At 38.3% G+C, this 17,748-nt stretch overlaps 2 protein-coding genes across 2 annotated transcripts in view; one reads left to right on the top strand and one right to left on the bottom strand.

Moving 5' to 3' along the window:
* The window catches only part of sptlc1 (serine palmitoyltransferase, long chain base subunit 1), a 57,791-nt gene that overhangs the window by 18,823 nt on the left and 21,220 nt on the right, over nucleotides 1-17,748 (top strand). Inside the window, exons 2-4 of the mRNA XM_057321903.1 lie at nucleotides 16,712-16,819; nucleotides 17,096-17,190; nucleotides 17,367-17,460. Of these exons, the coding sequence (XP_057177886.1) occupies nucleotides 16,712-16,819; nucleotides 17,096-17,190; nucleotides 17,367-17,460 (297 nt within the window). The remainder of the gene's footprint in view (nucleotides 1-16,711; nucleotides 16,820-17,095; nucleotides 17,191-17,366; nucleotides 17,461-17,748) is intronic.
* Nucleotides 3,562-7,316, bottom strand: LOC130546565 (max dimerization protein 4-like). The gene is made up of 3 exons (XM_057321911.1): nucleotides 6,025-7,316; nucleotides 5,212-5,371; nucleotides 3,562-4,918 (listed from the first exon to the last, which is right to left on the bottom strand). Exons 1-3 carry the CDS (start codon nucleotides 6,034-6,036, stop codon nucleotides 4,761-4,763), a joined length of 330 nt encoding a protein of 109 aa, XP_057177894.1. The 5' UTR covers nucleotides 6,037-7,316; the 3' UTR covers nucleotides 3,562-4,760.

Genomic DNA, 17,748 nt, shown 5'->3' with positions numbered 1-17,748 from the left:
TGTAGATAGAAATAACTCATTCTAAGGTAATAAAAACATAACGCTTCATTGTGTAAGCTCTTTATACACCTCTATGTATATTATATTGCATTTCTGTCAATAGATCCTCCAAAAAATGACACACTGGACCTTTAAATTGAGTTCATGTGTTTTTTACAAGCACAATATGATTGTGTGAAACATCTGGTGTACAAGCAGAATAATACTGTCAATGTAAAATAAATAGTCAATATTTGGCTGTCAAGTGTGAGTTTGCATTTGCTTTATATTCTGTCACTGTACGGCATTTATATTCTGGAGCAAGAGTCGATAATATTCAATAATATTGAAAGTTATCCAGATTCTAATGTCTTGACAAATTCTAAAAACATTACTGTCTTTCACAAGTTATGTGAAACTTTCACAACTTCTATGTATTGTATTCACAAATACAACTAAATGTAGTGAAGTCAAACAGTAGAAGCAGAACCTTCTTATTAAAGTGAGACTTTCCTTAAAAATTTTATGATTTTGTTAACAGGATGTTAAAATGAAATGTGTTGCATAATTTTAATATTAACATTCTATATATAATATTGCACAATGTAAGCCATAATAATGTAATATTTGTTGAGTGATTATTTGTGTCTATGTGTTTGAGATTAGAGAGAGGGTGTTGACTGTTTGGAGGTGTAGGCCTACATCACTGTCACAAACAGGTTTTAATAGGCCTACTTGATTACAAAGTGTACACGCTGCCTCAGCAGGTCTTATTCTCCCAAACCGTAAATGATATTATAAGTGTCTTATGAAATAATGTTCATTGTGTTCTCAGAACAGTGTATAATGTGAGTAAATATACTTACTCTCTACTGTCACTGTTATGGGGTCACTGTCATGTGATTCATAGTTTCCTCTTCTGGCTCTGCACCGGTACTGTCCTCCAGTAGAGACTGTGATTGTTTTAGTTCCTGAAGCGTCATAGTTTCTATGCTGTGAGGGTGTGAGAAAGATAAACTCCCATCCAGTGGACTGATTCACATCACAGGTCAGAGTAACTGAGTCTCCAGTGAACACAGAACTGGGCTGAACAGTCAGAGATGGTTTGGGTTTATCTGTCAACACAAAAATCAGCAGCACTTGTGTACGTTTTTTCAACAAGATCGTGTGCCTTATGTGGCAAATCAGTTAAATCATGCATACATTTTATGTAAAGATGAATGAATTTAAGAAAACATTGTCATGATAAAAGTTCAATGACTGTGTTTAATTCATATTATAGTCAATGTCTTTCAAAAGAGATTTTGTAGTTCCTGTGTGAAGAGCTTAAACAAATTGCAGTGAAAACTGACAGCAGTCTGACAGCTTCCGTCATTATAAAACTCCTTTTAATAAATGCCAACCCCTCTTGGGGAGAAATGAAACCACCAAGGTGAGATCTGAGACCCGCTTAGGAGCTGGGAGAGCCAAAGAGCCAGGGATGCCAGCAGAAACACTGCAAAACAGCATGACAGGGAGGCAGATAGGCAAAACCAGCAAACAACACGGAAGACTAGACAAGGCTAGAACTAAAAAAACAAAATGTTAATTAGACAAAAATGAACAATAAGAATTAGTGGCAAGTATTAAAGACACACTAAACAGCGAACTTCTACTTTATATAAGCAACGGTCTGACACAGGACAAGAGAAACAAACGGAATATAAAGGGAAGAAAATCACGACACAAACGAGGAAAGGAAAGGAAAGGAAAGGAAAGAGAGAAAGCAATGACAAAAACAGGTGAGGAGGGTGAAACAACAAGGAGACAATTAACAGGGTAACAAGAGGGCAGGGTCACAACACTATGACATGAAAGCACATGGCAGACTGTCAAACAGGCCATGTGCTCACAACAAAAGAAAACATCAACACAGAGAAAAACAAAGACATGCTAGACAGGAACCCTGACAGAAATCATCATAGATATGAGTGAAATGTTTATAGGCTCAACACTTCAATGCTGTGTGTTCTTTATCCTTCTAGTAGACAAGCTATAGCTCACTGTCAGATTGCTGTGCGAGGAACAAAACTTGATCTGTGCGATATCTTCACTGCTAGATCAGTCAGTGTCTCTTTTACATCAATCTCGCTCTATTCTGATGGCAATTCTCTATATGACAGATTCAAACTCCTCTGCTGTGTTGTGTGAGCTGCTTTCGTTTTCTTTTAAACCTTGTTAAGCCCTTCTTGTATAACAAAGTGTATGTATTAAATTAAATATGATTTAACTATTATGTTATAGATTATTATAACTGTTATGTATTAAACCCAATTTCTTTCAAGGATCATATAGCTTCTTAACCCACATAGTGCTGAAGTGATGAAAAGCTTGAGATGTTGTCCAGTACGTGAGGTAAATGTGATCTTCATGCAGTTTGTCTCAGGTTTGTCGTTTCAACTATTTTCAACTTCTTAGCCTTCTGATTTACTAGTGTAACCACCCTTACAGACAAATACATCTCATATGAGTTACAAAACATTAACTCGTGAGTCAAACATATGTAATTATTTACTTATTTCATTTTAATGCTAATGAACACGGTTGTTTACTGCTCTGAATGTGGATGATGATAACACTCTCACCTGATACTGTCAGTGTAACTGCATCACTGGTGTCTGATGATCCTCTGATCTCTGTTCCTCTACAGGTGTATTTACCTGCGTAGACTCAACAACAGACTGATTGTGTAATTCTGTTGTATTCTGCTGTATGACTGAATCTTATTCCATCTGTACTGCCAGTATGACTGACTCTCCTCCATGATGCACATGTGAGAGTGACAGTTTCTCCTCTTAATACATGTTCATCAGGCGAACAGGACTATAGACTTTTGGTTCTTCTTGTACAATGACAAACAATTCACACAGTACAATACTGTCAAATATGTATAAACACTTGACATGCAAAACATACAGCTTTATCAGATTCAGTTTGAATTTCCAAACGTTTAATGTCTTACATGAACAGTGTATTATGGGACTAAAGACTACTCACTCTCTACTGTCACTGTTATGTGTCACTGTATAGTGTGTCGATAGTTCTCCTCTTCTGGCTATGCACTTGTATTCTCCTCCATCAGAGACTCGCACAAACTGATTGTTTTAGTTCCTGAAGCTTCATGTTCAGGATTTGGAGGTTGTGAAGAAAACCCCATCCAGTGGACTGATTCTCCTCACAGATCAGAGTAATGTTGTCTCCAGTGAACACAGAACTCTGTGAGCTCCACAGTCAAGGTTGGTTTTATATCTGTTAACATAAAATCATTGGGAATTGTGAACATATTCAACAACAGTTTGCGTTGCTCTAACTGGCAGATCATTAGTGTATTTGATTTCATAGACAATTAAAATGTATTCTGAAAACTGAATAAAAATGATTGATGTAATCTGCAAAGCTTGATGTGTTCGTGTGAGTTTAAATAAACAAACTTGCATGTTACATTCTGCTTCATATATTGCATGTTACTCCCACACGATAGATGGCACTATAAAGTCAAAAAAAGCCTTATACAAACTTACAAATGAATTAACAATAACACACAAACACGCACGCACACACACACTAAGAAAATTTACTCGGACCAAAATGCTTTATGGTCAATGTGTACTTTAGTTCAGGAGCAAGTGAGAGAATTTAAATGAATAGGCCTGCTCATCTTCCCATGTCTTTTAGGTTTCATCCAGAATCATTTCACTGCATAAGAAAGCCATGGCTTTCCATGTTTATTGCTACATCTTTTACTACTGAGGGAGGGAAACAGATTCTGTGTGATATATTCAGACTGAACCTTTTTTGCATCTGTTGCTGCTAAGTGCTTTTAGTAAACATTCAATTATTCAATTAACAATTAGTCATTCTTTCAATTTCTAGAAGTGCCCTAATGTTCTTTCACTTCTTCTCCAGTTGTCGGTTATTGTTTGTAATGCCATCACGTGCTGTTTTAAGAACCACACAAGGATCAGATTCGGTTTAAAGCCATTAAGAAAATAATGTAAATGCACACAACAATTTTCTCTGCTATTTCAACAAGCACACATACAAGCTGTATTCCAAAACTATTGAGCTGCCTTGTAATATGCCTTGTTTTAGCACCATGCATATCCTTTGCAGACCGGGCAAACTGTAGAATGTACTGCACTCACTTTTCTATATGGACTGAGTAGAGAAAATCGTCCAACAGAAATATTTTTTTTATCTTGTACTGAATAGTGTTGATGATGACAAATCATCTGCTTGTTCTGCTTATTAGAGAATCATGGATCCCTAACAACCTTTTATCTTATTTTTTGTGGCTCTGACAGCGAACTGCGACATCTTTTTTACATTAGCCGTCTTTTTATGCATGCATGAACGATAACAAGAAGCTGCCTATGCCGGGTATATCAGTTTAGTCACTTTTGAGGTTCCATTCCAGTTAAAAGGTAGCTGCCTGTGTAGAGAGCAGAAAGCAAGACAGCTCACTAGGTTGTGGAAGAAAGCCACAGTTTCTCACACCCAAAAAGACAAGTCAAAAAGGCATTATCACACTACATATGTTCCCACTAAAACTGCAGATTGCTTGTCAATGTGTTCCTGTGTGATGGGGTGGTCTAATATAAGGCATTATGTAAGGGCTGGGAGGAAAGAGAGTTTTCTGAGGAGTGTAAATCACGCGAAGAGGTTCAGCCAGTTGTTTCCTGCCAGCTGGGAGAGGCTGATGTGCACATTGGAGGTCAAACACTGTTGCGTTGTGGCAGAACCTAGCAGATATGAGCCTGTAATCTGTGGGAATGTGAATGGTGGCCTCCGTCGCTGGAGCTGCTCTGCAGGCTGTAGTGGTCTTCTCCATCGCTAACACTGTCCACACTATCACCTTCACCTGGCGTGAATTCCATCCCCTCAATGTCAACGTCCACCTCTGTACACACAGAAATACAACAGTGACTTACACCGCATATGTGACTTACATCTCTTATAAGTAGGTTACTGTTTAAAATGTGTATTCTATTAGGGTTTTTTTTCTTTAAAAATAATTTAATTTCTTGATTCTTCATTAAGTATAAAAATCTAGATTAATGATTGTTAATGCATTTCACAGCATTTGTATATACAGTATACTGTATGTATTCCTATGCAAAGGAAACATGACATAATTTTTATTAATTTGCAATTTTACTACTGAAAACAGAAAACATGTCAGCAGTGCTGTACCTTGCTCAGAGTCGGTGGAGATGGTGGAGCCCATGCTGTCTGTGCGAAGACGCTCTAAGCCCTGTACAGAAAGCTGCTCCACGCGTCGTTTAAGGTAGCGATGTTCTCTCTGCAGTTGCTCTTTAACATTAACAGCCTTTCTGTCCTGTTCCTCCAGCTTCTGCAAAGCACATGTTTCCACTGATCAAAACACAAAGACACCAAGCTGCATGATATGCATCAACCAGTCCGGCTTACTATGCAAACGGCAAGAAATCAATCAAATCAATAAAAACAATATAAAAACTGTACAAAAATTGATGAAGCCAAATCTATGCATTACTGCAGGAAACAAGACAGGTTGATATTCTGTTCCAAACTGTTTTTTTTCATGGACTGTAGGTGAGAGTGACACTTTCCATTCCACCGAGGTTTTCATGGGACAGAAATACAGAAAATTGGCTGGACATTGTTAATTATTGTCTTGCCATCAGGTCTTGAGAAGAAAATGGCTTTACACATTTTTTGCCTGGGTATGACCTAACATAATCCCAACATGCTAATGAGCCAGATGTCCTGTATAAATTGTTATAAGTATATTTTGTTTGTCTGCAACATGCAAAGAGATTAAAACTCATCTCATGGGAAAGTACGTTGCCATCTCTGTTGTCGGGAATCGTGGGTCATCTGAGTTTCAACATCAGGGTAATGTATACTTCCTGTAGACAGTTCCTTATTAACTTCCTCTCTGACTGTAACTGCGCTGAGCAGCTCTAACCTCTTTATGTCAGTGCAAAGCGAAACACAGTCATAAAGATGCTGATTTGTTTGTACCTTGATGTGCATTTTGGCGCGTTTGAGCAGGCTCAGTGTGGTGTGACGGGTGCTCTCAGGTCCCAAAGGCACAAGCTGTTTCAACTGTTCCAGGTACAATCGCAGTTTGGCACGTCTGCAACAAATCAAGAACAAGTTGGAGGAGTGGACTATTACACTGGGATATAAATACAGAGAATTTGCTTATTTAGGGAGCTGGTTGTGATGGCCCACTAACACATAAATTGCAGGTTTAAAGCCTTTGAAGCAAGAGTGACTGTAGAACTGGATTACTAGAGATTTGCAATTGTGCCCTCATATGTAAGAGGTCTGTCCCTGCAATTAATGTGAAGGAAACCAGCTAAACATCTGATTTCTGGGACACTATCAGGCACAAAGAGGCTATGGGCTCCATACGTCTGTTTTAGCTATAAAAACAATTTATTTAAATTGAGAATTTTTATGAAATATCTGAAAAATATCTGAATCGGCATATAGTTACTAAAATGAGTATTGCAAAAAAAATGTGCAGATCCCCATTTTAAATATGAGCTATACCTACAATAAATAGCCACATGATTTTTTTGCTAAAAAATATTATGCATATGATTTTCAAAACTAACACAATACTATCAAAGATGTCATTCTCTAAATTTTGAAAAACATTCAACTTGTTATTTTGATGACTTAACACTGGACTTAACAAATTTAAACCACAACAACAATAGTCAACAATACATCACAAAATGCTTAATGTTTGCTTTCAAAATAATAAAAACGCATGGATATGATCAATAACTGTAAGATCTGGAGAAAATTCCGCTTTGGCCCAAAAAGGCAAGTGACTTTCTCATTGGTCCCTAGGCCATACATGACCATTGAGTCCTGTCTTAACAAATCAGAGTCGTCTCTCTCACTCTCTCACACACTGGTTGTGTCCAAAATCGCATACTGTGACAGTACGTATTGAATTTAAATAAGTACCTACCTATCGGCCATTAAAACAGTACATTCTATATAATATGAGTGGGTGTAGTATGAAAACGTTTAGGACATACTGCGTCCGCCATATTTTATGGTCATGTGACCCGTATTCTCTTTGACCGATGACGTTTTAACAACAACCTATATGTGAGCGTTTATAAAAACATAATTTAGCCACGAGAAATTCATTTATTCATTTAAAAACGGACGTCCGCCTTAAAGTTTCCATTATATTTATTTGATTTACTTTTTAAATTTGACAATTGCTCAGCTCCCGTCCATACTCAAGAATCTAGTAAGCGATTTCGGACGCAGCCACTGTCTCTCTCCTAAACACACACACACACACACACACACACACACACACACACACACACACACACACACACACACACACACACACACACACACACACACACACACACACACACNATTCATTTAAAGCAATATAATCATCTGGTTTTAGCCATGTTTCTGTCAAACAGAGCATGTCTATTTTATGATCTGTTATCATATCGTTAACAAAAAGTGCTTTATTAGAGAGAGATCTAATATTTAGCAATCCGAGTCGTAACAGTTGATTATCTGTATTTTGTTCATGTTTAGTTTGTTTAACGTTTATTAAATTACTTTCAAGAGGTTTACGCATTATTTTATGTTTGCTAATCCGGGGGACAGACACAGTCTCTATTTTGTGATGTTTGGGAGAACGGATTACTACATGTTGTACATTTTGTGTATTCTGCGACGTGAGACGGCAAGCAGACAGTTGGTTAAGCCATACTGTCTGCTCCCTGACCTGGGCCCCAGCGAGTCAAGTTTTAGCATTAGCATTAAGACTTTTTGCCATATTTCTAGACAGGATGGAAGTCCCAGCCCAGGAGGGATGGAGACCATCTCGTTTCAACAGGTCAGGTCTGCCCTCAAAACTCTTCCAGTTATTTATAAAAACTATATCATTCTGCAGGCACCACTCAGACAACCAGCCATTTAGTGATGATAATCTGCTATAAATCTCATCACCACGATAAGCAGTGAGGGGGCCAGAGAATATTACAGTGTCTGACATCATGCTTGCGAGCTCACACACCTCTTTAATGTTATCTTTTGTGATCTCCGATTGACGGAGTCGAACATCATTTGTGCCGACGTGAATGACAATCTTACTGAATTTACGATTAGCCTTAGCCAGCACATTTAAATTTGACTTGATGTCAGGCGCTCTGGCTCCCGGTAAACATTGGACTATGGTGGCTGGTGCCTCTATGTTAACGTTCCGAACAATAGAATCACCGATAACTAGGGCACTTTCAGCAGGTTTCTCAGTCGGTGCGTCACTGAGCGGGGCAAACCTGTTCGAGACTGTAATCGGAACGGTCGAGTGATGTTTTGTCCTGCGACTACGCCGTCTCACAGTCACGAAGTTTCCCAGCTGCGGAGGATTTTCAACCGGAACCGAGCTGTGTGCGCTAATGTTGCTCGCATCCAAAGTGTTTTCTATCGTCGTTAAACTCTTACTATCCTCAGATAAAGATTGGATGCGAGACTCTAATTCTAAGATCTTCTCTGTCAGCCTAACTATTTCCCTGCATTTATCGCATATAAAACCCTCGCAGCTGACAGAGAAGGCTAAGCTAAACATATGACATGAGGTGCAAGTAACAATAATAGGAATAGAAGCCATAACTCACCGGATTTGAAGTCCAATTCCAACTTACCAAAGTTGCTCGATGGATCGTAGTATACTCGCTTAAAAAGAGAAACAGTTAGCACACAAGACAAACAAGAGGCAAGATGATATTCCACAGTGTGAACAGAAAGCAAGCTAACACGCTATTGCTATGCTAACGGCGTTAAGTTAACTATCACTTTTGGTTTAGACTCTTCCAAGTAAATAACAGGAACAGGGATTATTGAGATATCAGGATAAATTAGCAACGACAATAATAATTAACGATAATAAAATACACTAATATTAGAGCGAAGTGGTAAGCGAACTGATACAAACAAGCTGCCGGCAGCGATGCAGGAAACAGGAAGCAGGAAAAGAAAATGTTGTGTCTGAGAGAACAGTCCCTCTTGAGAAGTTGATAACAAACTGAACCAGTTCTCGGTTCCCATACTGGCGAATCCACTGTGTACAGTATACGCTGATTCAACGATCCAACTGCACAGCTAAAGATATTACAATGATGTACGTCATGTTAATTTAAGAAATTTCAAGAAATTAAACTTACTTGGATGCAAAACAAACAGCCGTGAAACACAGCGAGCTCTTGTTCTGCAACTCTTTTTAGTGCCTCAGTGTGCTGATAACGAAACAGCGCCTCCGCTGTGGCGCAATGCCACAACTGCAGTTACAAATGACTGTTAAATGCACACAGCATTTCTTGTGAAGACACCCAATATAATTTTGTCGAGAGTCTGAGGCGGCATGACATTTGACGGAGGCGGCCGCCTCCAATTTCTCTATGCAGGAAAAATTCTGTGGTCTGGGGAGGACCATCCTCAGAGGGTCTCACAGACCTCCACATGCTGTGAAGTATCGGGATGAAATCCTCAGATCTCTTGTCAGATCTTATGCTGGTGCAGTGCAGAGCCCTCCTGGTGCATGATAATGCCCGCCCTCATGTGGCCAGAGTCTGTAGGCAGTTTATGGACGATGAAGGCATTGATGATATTGACTGGCCCTCAAGTTCCCCAGACCAAAATCCAGTTGAGAACCTCTGGGATCTCATGTATCCAAAGCCATCAAGTAGCACCATAGATGTCCAGGAGCTCATTTATGCTCTGATCCAGGTCTTGGAAGAGATCCCCCAGGTCACCATGTGCCATCTCATCAGGAGTATGCACAGACATTGCTGGGAGTTCATACGGGAACATGGGGCCATGCACATTACTGACTAACATTATGAGTTACTGTGGTGAAATTCAAACAAGTTTAATGATTTAGTATTATCATTTTTTACAGTGATTTTACTTAAATTCCCTTCCCTTAATGTGTTTATGATTTTGGCTTTCGTTGATCATTGTCACATTATCTTGTTCTCACAACATTATGCAAAGTATATAAGTGAAGAGTTTTAACCTGGATATTTCGTTCATTGAGATCTAATACAGTGTGAAGGGCTGGGCGATATATATTTCGTTTCCCGCTAATTATACATGACTAAATCGATTCTGTGTTTTATGCACCGCTCTTCCGTGAACTGAACTACGGCTCTTTGATCAGTAGGAAGTGCTTCTCAATCTAAAATCACTACGAGATTGAGTCGTTTATAACATGCATTTGAAAAAGCAACACTCGACAAACATCATCATTATAAATATACTTTATTATCATGAAAATACCAGAAAAGGTTTGAAGAACAGCGATGGAATATGAATATTGGCATTTCCTGGAACTAATCGTTCAAGTTTCTGCGCCCTCTGGCTTTCGGATGTGGCGGCATTTAACCGTAATTCATTGAGAAACAATATATCGCCCAGCCCTAGTGTGATTTGGGTGTCCCCATTAATTTATTTTTAGCAGTGTATATGTATTGTCAAAATGAACCAAATACAATTTTAAATAATATTTTTAATGAGAGCAAACACAACTACAGTGCTTTGAAAAAGTTTTTCCCCCTTCCTGATTTTTTCTTTTACTGCATATTAGTCACACTTAAATGATTCAGATCATCAAACAAATTATAATATTAGACATTTATTCATTAATTAAAGGAAAAAGCTATCCAAACCTACCTGGTCCTATGTGTAAAAGTAATTGCGCCCAATTGTTAAATCATGAATGAGCTAGGGATGAAACGATACAGCTCACCCACGGTTCAATACGAACCTCGGTTTTTCGCCCACAGTTTTCGGGTCTGATGGCTTCAGCACGTTAAAGTGTTTTTTCATCGTTTTATGCTTATGTGACTGGAACAGTAAAAACTTAAGAAAAAAAAATATTTTACTGAAATTCTCTTATTTTACTTGACTTATTTTATTATCTTTAAGTAGGGATGTAACGATTCACTCAGCTCACGATGCGATGCGAGTCACGATTCTGATCTCACGATGCGATTTATTCACGATTTACTCACGATTTATTTTTACAAAATGAGTTGAAACAAATTAGAAATGAACAACTTCCCTTGCATTATTTCTTAAATGCTTCACGTTTCTTTGTATAATAAAATAATGTTTTATTTCAAATAACAAAACTAAACTGCAATTTTATAACAAATTAATAATAGAAAAAGTCTCTTTAATATAAACAAACTAATACTGTCTGAGCTTTTCTTGGATTTTTTTTGCATTTAAGAAATATCAGCATGTCCACTTTTAGATTTGCAGTGAAAATAGCGGCCCCTGCTGTGTAAAAATGTATTGCGATTCAGTTCACACCTCAACCGATTTGAATCGTCACTCATTATAACCGATTTTCAACCGGCTCACGGTGAATCGTTACATCCCTATCTTTAAGCAAAAATCAGTGCGTGCGTGCGTGCGCATCCGTGAGTCTGCGCTTCCGTGTGTGTGTCTATGTCTATGTGTGTTAGTACGTGTGCATATTGTGTGTGTGGAGTGTTTTGTATGTGGGTATGTCTGTCTTCTGTGTTTTCACCTTTTTCTTGTTTTTACAGGTGTAACTTTAATTGTTTTGCTTATAGTCAATATGTCTCATGTACAGCTGCTTTGTAACAATGAAAATTGTAAAAAGCGCTATATAAATAAAGTTGAGTTGAGTAATGCAAAACTTGCGATTGCTGTAATCGAAGTAAACGTGCGCTCAATGGGAAAGGCCAAAGATAATATATTAACAAGGTGCGCCACTGCCATTGCAATAAATTAGAAGAAATGGAATGCTAAAAAGCTGCTTGGAAGCGCTCTTGCTATGATGTAAATAGCTGTCCGAAATAGGGCTGTCACGATTATTAAACAATTGTCTCATCGCGATTGTTTGGCCTCATCGTGATGGATTCAGATCATCGCAATTATTGCACATCTCTATAGAAGACACTAGGGGGGAGCTGTAGTGCCTGCATATTGCATATTTTAGTGTATATATTGTAACTAAAGCATGGTAATACTTGTAAAATGTACCACCAAAACACAATCACTTAAAAAAAAAATGAATGCATATACCATAAAAATAACCTGCAGTACAGTTTAATATTATTTAAGCTAAACTCAGCGTGAAAACCAGCCTACCAAAATTTCATTAACGTAGAAGTAAACTTTTATTGTAGTCTTGCAAGTGAGAAAAAAACTGACTAGAAGCATTTCTATGAATGATAGCATTTTAATGGTGGCTTCAATTCACTCCTGATCAATTTACTTAATTTACAAGTGTTTGGTGTTTGTATTTTTGACAGGTAAAAGACTAAACCTTAAATATATGACCCAATTTTTTCTGATGTATTTCCAAGAAAAAAAACATAGTCTTATATTCAGAACAATATGGTCGTTTCAAAGCTGAATAAAAAATGTATGAGAATTAAATGTCAAAGTTCTAAAACACACAATTAATCGTCATAATCGCAATGATTTATTAGACAATTAATCTTCAGCCAAATTTCATAATCGTGACAGCCCTAGTCCAAGAGACCGCCGAGTGGCATGACTTTTGTTAAACAGACTTTGGCATGGTGCTGTAGACGCTCTTTCTGCATGTGCTGAGAGCAACGCGGACGTGCTGCTTTCGTATGCAGTGTAAAAATACATTCTTGATGTGCCAAATTCGGACATTATCACTTTAGTACAACGGGCATACAATAAAGCCAGCCCGTGTCTGTTCGTCAGCATTATACTCGACAACAGCACATTGCTTCTCGTGTTGCAGGCAGCCTCGCTTCACCTCCCGACCACCACTCGCTATTAGATATTACTCGCGGGGATGCGTTTATCTATCTCAGCATACAGAAAAACACGGAAAGAGCCAGTTCACAGTGTAATTAAGCGCACAGAAAAATTTAAACACAAAACCGGAAAACTGCAATTCACTTGCACGTATTGAACAGTGGAGGTCGTACCGAATGGTTCAATATTATATTGAATATTGTGGCATCCCTAGAATGAGCTGTGATTGAGTATTTCTGTTCATTTTTACTAGCCACTCCAAGGCCTGATTACTGCCAGACCTGTTGAATCAAGAAATAACTTAAATAGAACCTTTATGACAAAGTGAAGTAAGCTTAAAGATGTCAAAAAGCAACACATTCCATGATCTAAAGAAATCCAAAAAGAGATGAAAAACTAATTAATTGCCATGTGTCATGGTTACCATTTCTAAAGCATTGGGGCTCTAGCAAACCATGGTGAGAGCCATTATCCACAAATAGAGATAACTTGGAACATTGGTGAACCTTCCCAGGAATGGCCGGTCTACCAAAATTACTTGGAGTGCATTTATAGTCCTATTCGCACAGGATTAGTATTATCTGGGGACCTCTGGTCATTTGTAATAATCGCAGAGATTGTCTGTGATCTTAATCCCGTGCGAAACGGCCATGTCTAATTTGTCAAGTAAAAATTCCCCCACAAATTACCTACCATATTTTGACGAACACCGAGGTCCTGTGATAATATTAGTCCAGTGCGAATCGGCATCTCTGCTTTGAAATTTTGAACAAGATTTGGCGGGATCGTATCTAATTTTTTCAAGGTTTCTGTGCGCCTTTTCAGTCATCTTTCGCAAAGAATGGAAGCTGCGTTGGAGTGTTTTCACAGTATTTTGGGTGCTGGGTTATGTCGCTACATACCAGACAACAATAATATTGGCAGAGAGAAAATATTCACTGTATAAAAACATAACAGGATCAGAAGAGTGAAACAAAAAAGAAGGAATATATGGAGATGGGTGACATGCATGGCAGCATGCGGTAAGGAACATTCTTCTGTTTACATACAACTACACCTACAACGACAAGACTTTCAAGTAGGGCTGTCAACAGTAATGCGTTAACGCATGCGATTAATTATTTCAAATTAACGCGTGAAAAATATTTAACGCAATTAACGCAGCATCCGTTTGTTTTGACATCCTTTGTCTAGCGTTACATTATATAAGCACGCTCTTATTCGCGCGATTTGAAACAGTTGCTTTGACATGTTCAATGAAGATAGATAGCTTCGAAACTGTGGGACGCGGCAAAGCGCAACGCGAGGTCCAGCCTGGTGTGTACAGTAACGGGCTAAAGGCTGCGTCGGTGAATCTCTGTCAGACAGCGCCATGTTTAGAAAGAGGGAAGCGCCTTCACGTCATTTCCGGGAGATAAGTCAGTAAATTCGAGTTAAATCACAGAGTTCACTTATCCAGTGCGAATGCGCAACATGATCACAGACAATCTCTGCAATTATTACAAATGACCAGAGGTCCCCAGATAGTACTAATCCCGTGTGAATAGGGCTTAAGACTAGGGCTGTGCGATTTGGGGAAAATATCTAATTGCGATTTTTTTGACAGACATTGCGATTGCGATTTGATTTGCGATTTTAACTTTTCTAATTCATGCCTCAGCTCAATATTGTTGTGTGGAGCACAGTATGGGTATAATTACCCTGCTGAAAGAAAACAACAAAAAAAACATTACAGAAATTCTAATTGTTTCCATTAAAACCATTACAAAATTCATTTTTGTAGTGTGTATTGGGCATTATTCAAATCGGGCTTACTGTTGTTCAATTGGTTCCCAGCTTCAAGATTACATCACACCAATAGAATCCAAATACCAGTGTACACTATTATAGTTTCCATTAAAACAAATACAACTCCCATTGTAACCCTTAAATCCATAACATTTTCTATTGTGTTAGTGAATTATTAAAATAGTTCATAGGTTACATAGGCTGATTTATTATTTTTTAAGTATGTGGGATTTTTTAAAACAAGTAGAAAATGTGCTGAATGTTTAATTTCATCCAAGTGAAATTAGCAAAACAGTTAGATAGAATTTACATTTGTTTGAAACGCGGAGCTAGGCGTGAGTTGACACAGGGTGCGCGCGTGCGTCAAGGCAACAGGCTGTGTGTGCGCATCAAGTTTAAACGGCTCGTCCATGAGACGCGCAAAGCGGCGCAGAGACGTGCGAGTATGAAACAGGCTATGTGTGCGCATCAAGTTTAAACGGCTCGTCCGCGAGACGCAGAACGCGGGGAAGAGTCGCGCGAGTATGAAACAGGCTATGTGTGCGCATCAAGTTTAAACGGCTCGTCCGCTAGACGCGCAACGCGGGGAAGAGTCGCGCGAGTATGAAACAGGCTATGTGTGCGCATCAAGTTTAAATGGCTCGTCCGCGAGACGCGCAACGCGGGGAAGAGAGCGAGTATAACACAGGCTGTGTGTGCGGTCTTCTGAATTGGATGGTTCTTTAGTATTTATTTGCCTAATATGATCGATCTGACTCTGCAGATGCCATAATAACACACTCTCTCTCTCTCCCGCTTTCTGTTTTTTTTTTTTTGATTAGGCATAACGGAGGTGCGCTCACTCTGTTGGTTAGCATGAATGCCACTCAAAGCGGGCTTGGAACAGACGCGTTTCCTATATTTCACATCGTTTCCACATCGCAGCCTCTTGCGATTAGCAAATCGCAACGTCTCACATCGCGATTGCGATTCGATTTCGATTAATCGTTCAGCCCTACTTAAGACTCATCCAGGAGGTCATAAAAGAACCTAGAACAACACCTAAAGATTTGCAGGCCTCTCTGCCTCAGTTAAGGTCAGTGTTCATGACTCAACAACAATACAAAGGAGACTTAGCAGAAATGTCATCCATGGTTCCAATGCGAAATACACTGCTGACCAGAAAGAACACAATGGTTCAGCTCACATTTGTCAAAAAACTTCATGATGATCCCCAACACCTCTGGGCAAAAACCTGCTGATGAGACAAAAGTTAATCTGTTTGGAAGGTGTGTGTCTTGTTACAGCTGGAAATTTTTAAACAGCATTTCATGAAAAGAACATCATGCCAAAAGTCAAACATGGTGATGGTAGTGTGATGGTCTGGGGCTGGTTTGCAGCTTCAGAACCTGGACAACTTGCCATAATTGATGGAACCATGAATTCTGCGCTCTACCAGAAATTCCTGAAGGATAATGTCCAGCCATCAGTTTGTGACCTCAAGCTCAAGCACACTTGAGTTATGTAGCAGGACAATTATCTGAAACATGGCAGCAAGTCCACCTCTGAATGGCTCAAAAACAAAATAAAGGTTTTGGAGTGGACTAGTCAAAGTCTGAACTTAAATCCAATTAGGATGCTGTGGCATGACCCAGGTTGTTCATGCTTTAAAACCCTTCAGTGTGGCTGAATTAAAACAATTCTGTAAAAAGAGTGGGCCAAAACTCTTCCACAGCAAAGTGAAAGACTCATTGCCAGTTGTTGATTGCAGTTGTTGCCGCCAAGGGTGGCACAACCAGTTATAAGGTTTAGGGGGCAATTACTTTTTCACATAGGGCCTGGTAGGTTTGGATAGCTTTTCCCTATGATAAATGAAATCAACATTTTATATTTACTAAAGTTATCTTATGTCTAATATTAAAAATTATTTGATGATCGGAATCATTAAGTGTGACAAATATGCAAAAAAAAGAAAATATCTGGAAGGGGGCAAATACTTTTTCACAGCACTGTACCAGGTGAATAGTGTGAATAAATCTTTTTATTTCAATTTTTTTTGCAATTATAATATAAGTAATATATATAATTATTGTTTTGTTATTGCCCCTTTTAGGCACCAGCGTATCATTTGATTTTAGAAGGTATTCTCATATTATGGATTATCAGACTGCTGTTTTCAAAAACGTATAAGCTTCAGGACAGATCAGACCTTACAGAGAAGGTAAGTTTTCCAATATAAACATTTTATAATGCGTTAATATTTTAATTTATAATTAATTCTTTAAAAAAATTACTGATTGACAGTTTTCATAGCCTAAAATAAAATGAATATCTTCAAATGTAAATCAATGAACATCACAAAATTAATAGGTCAAATTAAATCACTCTAATTTCAGAAATGGTTGTGTTATTGCAATAATCGGAACTTAATAATGTAACATAACCAGTAACCTCACATTTCATCAAGCTATTTTTTGCTTTCATTACTCTGTTACAGGAGAAAGAGGAGTTAATTGAGGAGTGGCAGCCTGAGCCACTCGTTCCCCCCTTATCTAAAGACCATCCATCACTTAATTATGATGTGGTTACAGGGTAAGTGTGTCTGGAGAATGGACTCTTCTAATTGACTTCTTCTTGTTTACACTTAGCAAATGAAGACAATGATTTCAAAATAAACCTATATTTTAAAAAATATCCACATCATCACCTAATAATTGCTGTGTTGTGTACGTTGTACTGACTGATGGTTGCGGTTTTTTATTTTGCAGCCCTCCAAGCCACAAAATCATTGTAAATGGGAAAGAGTGCATTAACTTTGCCTCATTTAATTTCTTGGGTCTACTCGACAATGAGCGTGTAAAGGTTTGTATCAGTATGAGCACAGACATTAATCTAAGTGCTTTTTCCATTCTTCAGATTTACATAAAATTTCTGGTTGTAATGTGCAGTTTGCAGAATAATGCTAAATGCATCTTGATGAAGAGAAGTATTAGTTGTGGTTGATTTTATGGTGGAAATACCAAATGACAGGTGATATATTTTAATCATGCAATCAGAGATGGCTGTTGTACAAATGAACAAAGAAATAGAAGTGGTTTGCTTTAAAATCTCTAGCTGATGTATACACAATCCAAAGCTTCTGTTAGTAAT

This window comes from Triplophysa rosa, linkage group LG22 (assembly GCF_024868665.1).
Source record: "Triplophysa rosa linkage group LG22, Trosa_1v2, whole genome shotgun sequence".
In the NCBI taxonomy this organism is placed as follows: domain Eukaryota; kingdom Metazoa; phylum Chordata; class Actinopteri; order Cypriniformes; family Nemacheilidae; genus Triplophysa; species Triplophysa rosa.
This window is presented reverse-complemented; position numbering and strand designations above follow the sequence as displayed.

Bases quoted from the DNA above. Each gene is read 5' to 3' on its own strand.
- LOC130546565 (XM_057321911.1), bottom strand. The intron at 4,919-5,211 runs GTACAGCACTGC...CTGTGTGTACAG, and splicing joins CTCCACCGACTCTGAGCAAG to AGGTGGACGTTGACATTGAG.